Source organism: Chenopodium album, chromosome 3 (assembly GCF_948465745.1).
Source record: "Chenopodium album chromosome 3, dcCheAlbu1.1, whole genome shotgun sequence".
Classification (NCBI taxonomy): Eukaryota; Viridiplantae; Streptophyta; class Magnoliopsida; order Caryophyllales; family Amaranthaceae; genus Chenopodium; species Chenopodium album.
The window spans coordinates 77,952,651-77,963,238 of record NC_137836.1 but is presented as its reverse complement, the minus strand read 5'-3'; the positions used below and the strand labels follow the sequence as shown (position 1 = coordinate 77,963,238).

The window sequence follows — 10,588 nt, the reverse complement described above, 5'->3', positions numbered from 1 at the left end:
TTATTAATTTACTCAATTATTTGAAATGGGGTGAACAAATTAAATCTGTACAGGAAAATTACACATTTGGGCTGGATATTTAATAAGTGGGCGAGAGAGCCCATAATTGTAAAGCCCACAAAATCTACCGGGAAAATGTTGGCGCAAAATCTTTTCCCGCCAAAAAACCCTAATTCACTCACTCTTTCTTCTCTATTTATAATTTATATACCCCATTTTTCCTTCCTTCATTTCTTCAACCTCCAGTTTCTCTCTCTTCTTTCTCTCTCTACTGTAATCCATTTTCCAGCAATAACCCAGAAAACTTCAACTTTCTCCCTCCTCTAAAACCAACAAATTCATCCAAAAATGGAGTCTTGGGAATCATCACTACCAATAGTAAAAACAACTCCCTACAAGAACAACCACCCTCAATCTCTCTCCTCTTCTTCACTTACTGTTCGAAAAATACCTGTTGATTCCATGAATAATAATAGACAAATCAAGAACTTCCCTTGGAGCAAATTCGATCGCCATACTCGAAACATAGACCTGTCCTCCTTCTGTTGTGCCGTGGTTTGGAACCCACTGACTTAGAAGCGAAATACGCCACCACCGGTACAGGTTTTCCGATGACGCACGCCCCCCAAGTTTTACACAACGACCTTTGCAATTCGTGTACCCGAACCAAAGGTTGGAATTGCTCAAGAACTGTTCAGATCTCAAAGGGTAGGTTTGTGTTTTTGTGTTTAGGGTATTTTCAATAATGAAATTAACGTATATTGATTTTGGGGTATGAGGGTATTTATATGAATATAATGGAGTAAAGAACAAGCCAAGAAATTAGGTCTTTTAGCCCACGCAAGCCCACCGCCCAAAAGCAAACTGATTGACCGAGCTCTCGCTCGCAGTCGAGTGAGCTATCGCTCGTCCTAACAGAGAGCAACTACGGCAGCGAGCTAGTGTGCGAGCTATCGCTCGAGCTCTCGCTCGCCCCTGTCGCAAGCACATGGCCAGCGAGCTATAGCTCTCTCGTATCCGAGCTATAGCTCGGCCTTGCAGCGACCACGAGCAGCAGCGAGCTATAGCTCTCTATTACCCGAGCTATAGCTCGGCCTTGCCAAAGCTATCTATCCTTGCTAGAGCTATAGCTCCTTCGCTAGATCTTTAGCTTGCACATATCACTCCCTCGTTAACTCCTCGTACACTCACTTGGTAAATCTCCGATTTGCATTACTAGAATCGCAATTACTCCAACAATCCCCCACTAATGCAAAACGGACATGAGATCATGAAATCTGAACAGTAAATGAAAGTCTTAGTACTTAAATGCTAGTATCCGAAGATTTGAACTAACACATTAGTGCACAAGGTTTTAAACACTTCCCTAGTGAATATCCTAAGATTTGAATTCCTAGGAGCGAGGAAGGGACCTTGTAAACACATACCTTGACTTTAGAGCTTAAGCAATTCCGCAAATCTTGGCTACACTTGGGATCTCATGAGTACTTCAGAAGGATCACGCCCAATCCTCCCTTGAAGTGCGCCACTCTTCGTACCCACGTAGGTGTTCTCAGCATTCCCAGCAAATCCAAGGACTATTCATGCAGACATGTGAACCTTCACATGCACCTTGCAAATCCAAGGACTATTTATGCAATGGAACTAAACATTAAGAACATTTAAGTTCAACCTCCATCAGTCAATAGTGCACCATCTAGCCGCAGCTCAACGAGCTTTCAGGCAAGATGCACTCAACAGTGCACCATCTAGCCGCAGCTCAACGAGCTTTCGGGCAAGATGCACTCAACACTTCGGTGTCTCTATCGGTCCCTGCTCAAGTAGTATCTGGGCTAATAGTTCCTGATCACTTAAGATCACTATAACTCCCTACTCTTGAGCGACTGGGCTAGAGCCATTAAGAGCTACGCTCAACCTATCTCTTCGGTACCTTTCATTGCACATTCCCTACTCAAGCAGTTTTAGAGCTGACAGTCCAGGTCACTTAAGACCACCATCACTCCTCACTCTTGATTACCGGGATAAAGGTATTAAGAGTATGCTCAACCTCTACGTCGGCATCATTATCAGTCCTATTCAAAGAATATCTGGACAAATGACATTAAGAGCCACATTCAGCCTGTCTCTGAATCACCTCAATTGCGTAGACTCATTATCTGACACTTCGTCACTGGAATGAAAAACCACATGGGAGTTTTAAAACACCATTTCCTTATACGATCAAGCACTTACTTGTGCTCCATTTTTTTTTTTAAGGAACTGCTTGACTCTTCCTGCTTTTACATACTCTCACCAGAATACCGTACCATTTCCACAAGCTCTGTCTTACTTGGTCACTACCTTCGTAGTTCCTGACAACACACACAAAGACACTTGAGAAAATAATGTAGAGAACATGAGGATCAACTTGCCCCCACAATGGACAAACTTCCAGAGTTCACTTTGCAATAACTTATATTCTTGACACTTATCATCCCTAAATAGCAATGATCTTTGCTTCCTACCGGATAGTGTGTCACACTTGCTTTGCAATTAACTCAAATAAATTACAACCCATCAACCTGTAAAACATACACTGGCAGGGTAATCATAATCTTTTTTTTTTTGTTTACTTAACCTTTTTCCACTGCATCACTCCAACTCCAATAACGATTGGACAATGCTATCTAGACAAATTAAGTGAACAAACAAATTCCTTTCTGCAAAGCTTGAGTTGTCTCATATGATTGTATCAATAACAAACCCTATGATCATTAGTCAATCATGCTAGGAAGCTTACACAACCTTACTGCAAAACAGACAAACTCATAACACAGGTGAGTAACAAAATTGGGTCAATACCAAACTTACATGTATATTGTGAAAAATACAATATCTTACCTTCAACCTCCTTTCAATGTAAACAAACACCCTTCAATTTCTTTGAAAGAAACTTACAACTGAAAGACATATCATGGCAAGGCAAGACCTAAACCTCAAGCACATAAAACTCAACAAGAGCTTACTTTCAAACTAACATGCTTCTTCTCTTCAAAACTAGTTCAAGTAACATTTAACATGGTCTATTTATATGATTCCGGATTCCTATCCACCATTACTAGAATACCAAGAAATCAATCCATCTAAACCTTTCAAGAAGAAAGTAAACATAAGACGGAACTCAACTAGTTCAAGCCTTAATCATTATGCTTACCTTAGTTGATCCACTCTTCAACTACTTGGCCAGACTAAAGCTTAGAGACAAAAGCATCGACATGATCAACCAAGGTTAATAAGTGAATACATGATATACATTGTACTTGAGAAACTTCACATACATCAACCGTCAAATTAAAGTCATAGAGACTTACATACATAGCTCATAGTTCAACTTATACGTCACCCACACATATACATACTGGTCACACATGCCATATGAAATGTACTTTACTGAATAAACTTCATAGCTAGAAAACCCTCACATCATACACCTTGTGAAAATAAAACTTGACCCTGTCAACGTTTCAGGGAAGACAACTACAACTTGGGTGAACAACACAACTATAAGGCTAACCCCACATAGCAAAATCACAGAATATATAAGCTATAATTAAGACAAAGAAACTTACTTTCTATTCTTACCTCATGTGGAGTTCATAACATTTAGACTAGTATAACTTTACTAGTCCTTGTCAAATCATACCTTTCACTTCTGCTATCAAGCATGGAGAAAACCCGGTCACTTCTAGACCTTCAACAAGAAAAGTCAAATGCTAGTTCTCTAGGAGTTATAGACATTTCAAGATCAAAAGATAAGCTAAACTATAACCACAAGAATTAACAAGGATAATTCTAAATCCCAACAAGGAACCTCACAAGCTTATCACAACATACTCCATGCTCAATAAATAATTTTTTTTTTTTTCAAGATTAGGGAAACAATTCAACATGATACTATCAAGAGATTGAACAAATAACATCCCTGATCAACTAGGAAAATAACAATGCCCATAACCATACATGATTAAAACAAGGCATAAAACAAACAGTTGAGGAAAGGTACTTGCAACTCATAAAACTAACAAATAGCCATTGATAAAAGAATCACTCATGGAAATCTTCCTCCTAAAAAATACTCACACACATGAGTATAACCAACTTACTAGTTAGTCACAAAATCTAACTCAAATCACCCCCACATTGCTACACAATACATCATAATAATTAAATTATGCATACTTGGGGCACATATAATAAACATATTATATAAAGTTAGAAACTTAACATGAGGTAATCAAATAAGTTGAGAAGGAACTTAGCTTGTTCAACCCTTACGGCCTACGACATCTATGTGACATTGATCACTCTTGACTGGTGTTCGCTACTCGCATGGCCACACATCTTAAACTTCTTGTTACACACTCTACCAAACTTGGCACAAGCTACCCGCAGACTTCCTCAAGATTACCCATTGCATCTGTTGATTAGCACATGAACTCACAAATTTCTTCAATCATAACATGTCTGACACTAGTCCATTTTATTCCTTGCTATAATTAAATAGCGAAGCCATATGTAATGCCATTTGATTTGATACTCCAACCGTACTTTAGGTAATACCAAATAAATAATAAGCTCCTTGAATTGCACCGCTTCCACCGACCCTTCAATGGAAATTTCCGGTTTTTCCCTTTTAATTCATGCTGACATAAAGTCCACTAGATTGGTAGTCTCAGATGATAAAGAATTAAACTTCCTTAAATTTACGTCGAACAAACACAAGATCAAATCTTTGAGAAACGCATGACCCGTCTTGATCTTAATCGCAAGAGTCTCTAATTAAAACTAATTTTATACAAATAGAATCGGACTTCCATTATAAATTCCATCACGATACCGGAGATACACAAATAATATTCCGTTGACCAAATTTTATAGTCTTCATGAATTAGGGTTCTTGAATATCGTCAAATATAGGCAATCTTCAAATTCAAGAAATCAACAGTATAATTAAATACTATTTCGCTTCTAAATTGTTGGAAAAATACCTGTTGATTCCATGAATAATAATAGACAAATCAAGAACTTCCCTTGGAGCAAATTCGATCGCCATACTCGAAACATAGACCTGTCCTCCTTCTGTTGTGCCGTGGTTTGGAACCCACTGACTTAGAAGCGAAATACGCCACCACCGGTACAGGTTTTCCGATGACGCACGCCCCCCAAGTTTTACACAACGACCTTTGCAATTCGTGTACCCGAACCAAAGGTTGGAATTGCTCAAGAACTGTTCAGATCTCAAAGGGTAGGTTTGTGTTTTTGTGTTTAGGGTATTTTCAATAATGAAATTAACGTATATTGATTTTGGGGTATGAGGGTATTTATATGAATATAATGGAGTAAAGAACAAGCCAAGAAATTAGGTCTTTTAGCCCACGCAAGCCCACCGCCCAAAAGCAAACTGATCGACCGAGCTCTCGCTCGCAGTCGAGTGAGCTATCGCTCGGCCTAACAGAGAGCAACTACGGCAGCGAGCTAGTGTGCGAGCTATCGCTCGAGCTCTCGCTCGCCCCTGTCGCAAGCACATGGCCAGCGAGCTATAGCTCTCTCGTATCCGAGCTATAGCTCGGCCTTGCAGCGACCACGAGCAGCAGCGAGCTATAGCTCTCTATTACCCGAGCTATAGCTCGGCCTTGCCAAAGCTATCTATCCTTGCTAGAGCTATAGCTCCTTCGCTAGATCTTTAGCTTGCACATATCACTCCCTCGTTAACTCCTCGTACACTCACTTGGTAAATCTCCGATTTGCATTACTAGAATCGCAATTACTCCAACACTTACTACTCCCATGGTTGCTACTCCTGAACCCCGTCAGATCCGCATTGCTAAATCCAATCGCGCCGCTTTTGATTCTGGGTCGGATCGTCCCAAGCTCAGTAATGGAGTTTCTGGGATCAGCAATGGATTATTGCCCCAAAAGTATGTTTGATTCTACTTTCTTTTACTTTTTCTTTTTTTATTTGTGTGATTTTTATTTAATTAGTTCAACATTTTATGAATGAGCTATTTTTCAGGAGTTTTAAATTTTATTTTTTTTGGGCTTTACATTGTGATGGGTGTTAATGGATGTTAATGTGATTAATTTTTCGAGGTTAATTTTAGAAATTATTTAAATTTGTGAGGAGAATTGTGAATTTGGGATTTTGGGTGTTCAACATTTGTCGGAAATTAGGGTTTTAATATTTGGTACTAGGTTGATGTTCCCTCTTTTCGAAAATTAAATGTTATTTGAGTTTAATCTGCATTAAATTTGTTTTATTTGGTGATTTTGAAGAACTAATTTGGTGCTTTTTAAGAACTTATTTGATCAACTTCTTGAATCCAATGAAGTTAGGGTTTTTTTATCCCCTAATAAATGTGTTATCAAGCTACAATTGAATGATTGGAGCAATTGAAAATAATCTTTAGGTTTAGGGTTCCGGTGTTTTTATTTACTTTGTTGTTATTTTGTATGCAAAACTTGTATGAATCTGATACCAATTGCGGAGCAATTGTTTTAGCTTGATTATTTAGGAATAGAATTTTAGTTCCGATTCCGGGTCGGATCATCGCACCTTATGAATCTAATGACAAATTGACAATTGTGCATTTCAAATGATATTGGAGTAATTTGTTTTATTGTTCTTTGAAAAATGAGGTATTGCTAATTGAGGTGATATGGTTTTATGATGCTTGTTAACAGTTGAACAATATACTTATCCTATAATGTCTTAATCAACAGGTATGAGATGCTATTCAAGTTCTTCAATGCAATGATTAGTTCAATTCGGCTACTCCGACTAAAAAAATTGCCATCAACACTTACTCGGCTTTCTCGTAGTATTGAGTCATTGACGAATAGGTAAATACACAACTCAGCTGTTCAGCAATCAGTAATTCAGTATTACTTTACAATAACAATATTCTTTTTTTCTGCATAGTAATTGTTATTTTTCAGTTCATCTAGCTAAATTCTTGTGGAATTTCTCTAAATAATATTGTATTTCTCTTAATAATATTATAGGAGGTTCACATTACATCACTTGGCTCAATTGAAGCACATCATGCCAGAGGTGATTATGGTAAAGAAAATCCGTGTGCAAGATAGAGAAACAAATTGTATGAAGGAGGATCTTCTTGTGTCTCTTGACGTAAATGTAGTGGCAACTGATGAGAACGTGAAAGGCGGTGGTGGATTTTCGCAGTTGAAAGAGATCTTCCAGTCACGACTCACTCATTATTTCAGAACCCATGATGAGGTATTAATGTTTTTCCTAAATTAACTTATGATACATTTTTTTTAACATTATAGTTTACTGTTGGATTATGATTCTATGAATTTATTGAGTGATTTTTTGTTTCTAATCAGGATGATATTGTTCCCGGGGGAGAATTACCACATTTGTTCTATCAGCCTAAGCAGGAACCTGAACCAAGCTTGTGCAGAACCCCTGCTGCACCAGCAGAGTTGCACATTGCTCCGTCTTTTAAGAGGCGTTTCTCATCAAGGTCTCTGGGTGCTTCAGTCTCTGAGTCCTCTCCAGCAAAGCCATCTTGCTTGTCGGATACTCTCATAAAGGAGGACACTGTCATTGAGGCTAAAGATGAACCTTCCATTAGCTTAGTCGAATTTAATGCGGAGCCTTCCAAGCTTGTTTCAACACCGGCCAAACTTGTTTTAACGCCTGCCAAACTCACTTCAACACCTGTCAAATTCGCTACAACGCCTGTAAAACTCGACTCAACACCAGCAAGGCTGATGGCAGCCACACCTGTATTGCTACCACCAAAACGCCCTCTGATGACCCCAGATCATGATTGTTGTAGTGATGTACCCAACAAGTCAGCTAAGCGTAGGGCCCTGAACTTTGACCAGAGCAGCAATGATATTGAGGATCAACTCAGTCAAGTTGGGGAGGAAGAAATCTGCTGCCCAGCTCAAGGCTCTAATGTTTCCAAGGATGTCCTGAACGTGCTTCCAGATGACCTTTTACAATCGGTAAGTTAGTTTATGCTTTCTTGTTCTGATTGTGCTGCATAATTTATGTTTGGTAAACATTGTATGAGAAGAATCTAAATCAATAATCCTACTGCAGTTGATAGAAAAAGAACAGAAGATCTTAGAAGACCAGGGCTTGGCAGTCTCACAAGAAAAAAGGCGGCAACAACTGATGGCTGGAGTACCTAAACTCTTTGACATGATTCTTCTTTTGTTCCAGTCTATCAGGCGTCCCATTGTCACGAAAGAGGAACTTATTTACAAACTAATTACTGGCCATTTAGACATAGTTGATAAATGTAATTGCTTCATCCTCTTGAGTTTTGAAACTAACTTGGAACATTTTGTTGTTGTTCTGACTAGAATAATCGTGATCTTTGTTTGCAGATGAGGTTGAAGCGCAGTTTCAGTTGCTAAGAGAAGTTGCCCCAGAATGCATTTCTGAACAACAGTCTCTCAGCGGAGATACTCTTCTTCGGTAGGTTCTCTTGAATTCCTTTTTCAATCAATTGACTCTCAAGTCTCAACAAGAGCACCTCAATATTTTATACGTGTTACTAGTGATGGTCTGATGTTCGTGTTTTATGACAATTGCAGCCTCAACAAAGCTTCATGTTCGGAATCTATACGTGCCAAGCTGTTATCAGCAATTTGATACTTCAAGGCTTTTGAATCTGACTATATTAGAAAAGGTAAATAAGATTTTTTTTTATTTATTTCCTTTTTTGCTATTTAAGGTGATATGGATGAATCATGTATGTAAGATGTAACCCTTCAGCCATATTGCAGGTTGTATATGCTTTGTGCATGCCTAATTGGCTAGTTTACCCTATTTATAAAGCTCAGTTTTCTGATTTCATTGTATCCATCAAATGTTTTTTTTCCACTTACATATCTTCCTTAACTACAGATTCATTTTGCTCAATCTGCTCTTCATATAAGTACAATGGGTGATTAATGATTGTTTTCATAAGGATTATGCAGTCCATAAAAGGGAATTTCTATTAAACCCGAAAAACAATGAAGATACAGCCTTGTACTTTCATCCACACTGATGAGAAAACGGGGAGTATCAATCTCACCTCAACTCAACTCGACCTTTGCTTGTGCACCCTGACATTATCCTTGCTGTTTATGAACCCAGATTCAATTAGTTCTCACAACAAACTAGCATTGTCAGCAACTTCTGAAGTTCCTAGTTTCATAATCTCTCCTGCACAGCTGCTCACCTACGAGAATCAGACAGCTGAAATGATGTATCAGGTTCTGTGTAATCTCTGTAGATGCAGAAAACAAACTAATCTGAGAAACATGCTCCTGAATCCTGATATTGAATCAAAGATATAAAAAGAAAAAACAAAAAAGGTTGTTTAAGAGTTTAAGATCATAAAACTACATCAAGGTCTGACAATCAAATTCCTTACCATCTCGAGTATGAAATTGAAGAAGACACCACATCTTATTGCAAAGAACACTACCCCCATCTGAAATTTGGTCCATGAATCTAAAAAATAGTGAGAATTCTTAATCTCTTTCAATCATGACAAAAAAACATCAATAATTCTCCAGCACTTCAGATACTGTCAACGTGGTTATGGCCAATGTATTACATGCACTAGCACATCCAGTACTTTTACGAAGCTGAAACCCAGATACCACTTCATGTTATAGAGATAGAGATGAAAGGGTATGGAAGGGCAGCTTCATAAAATGAGTCTGAAAGCTAAACAAGGAAGGCCGTGGTGGTTGTTGAACTAATCATTCTCCCTAAGAGGCTACGCGAGTGACTGAAATTGGATGATTACTATAGCAAATTAGACGTAAATTGAATGTAGTTAAACAAAATAACTAGAGATGATTTTGATCATTTTCAACGTATAGTCAATAATTTGGATTGTTTTTCTCTAATCTTCCTTTTTCTTTTTGGAAGGGAAATTACTTCTATTTTCTGTAACATTACAAGATTTTGACATTCACACTATTCAAAGTTCAAACACTTAACTTTGACTTTTTTTTCTTATAGTTTATATGCTTAAAATTTGTGAATAAAGTAGGTTAGTGGAATTTTGCCAAACACATCGTTTCTTACTCCTTTTGTCCCTTAATGTTTGCTCTAATTTTCTTTTTAGCTTTGTCCCTTTAAGTTTGTCCCATATTACTTTGTGAAACATTACAATTTTATTCTCATTACACTTTGTCGCACCACTTCTCTAATTCTCTCTCTCATCAATTTCTCCGAACCAAAAATTAAAAATGTGACTTTTACTGGGGGGACAAACAAAACGGGATTTTTGAGTAATTATCATGAGAGTCATACTTCGTTTTTTCAGCCATTATACTTCCATATAAACTTTTGAGCTTCCATGTTTACCTCTGATTTTGATCCATACAACTATACAAGTCCAGGGTGATAATCATTTTGGATGTTAAAAGTGTCTAAAATTAGAGATGTCATTATTGTTTCGAACTTCAAAGAGGTACATATCACAATCAAAAAAATACAACAGAGAACGTATTTGTTTAGCTGCTTTTTTGGGAATTTGTAGAAGATAAATCTTTATTTCTTCAATCA

At 37.8% G+C, this 10,588-nt stretch overlaps 1 protein-coding gene across 3 annotated transcripts; it reads left to right on the top strand.

The window, feature by feature from the left end:
• The first annotated feature begins 5,388 nt into the window (after nucleotides 1-5,388).
• LOC145617841 (CDT1-like protein a, chloroplastic) lies at nucleotides 5,389-9,565 on the top strand. Of its 3 annotated transcripts, none has more exons than XM_081672605.1 (8): nucleotides 5,389-5,957; nucleotides 6,760-6,879; nucleotides 7,042-7,276; nucleotides 7,387-8,016; nucleotides 8,114-8,315; nucleotides 8,404-8,494; nucleotides 8,614-8,708; nucleotides 8,927-9,565. In XM_081672605.1, exons 1-7 carry the CDS (start codon nucleotides 5,827-5,829, stop codon nucleotides 8,669-8,671), a joined length of 1,467 nt encoding a protein of 488 aa, XP_081528731.1. In that variant the 5' UTR covers nucleotides 5,389-5,826; the 3' UTR covers nucleotides 8,672-8,708; nucleotides 8,927-9,565. The 3 variants fall into 3 exon arrangements, with proteins under 3 accessions (XP_081528731.1, XP_081528737.1, XP_081528723.1); XM_081672611.1 differs by having other exon boundaries at nucleotides 9,001-9,564; XM_081672597.1 differs by lacking the exon at nucleotides 8,927-9,565 and having other exon boundaries at nucleotides 8,614-8,870.
• The last annotated feature ends 1,023 nt before the right edge of the window (nucleotides 9,566-10,588 follow it).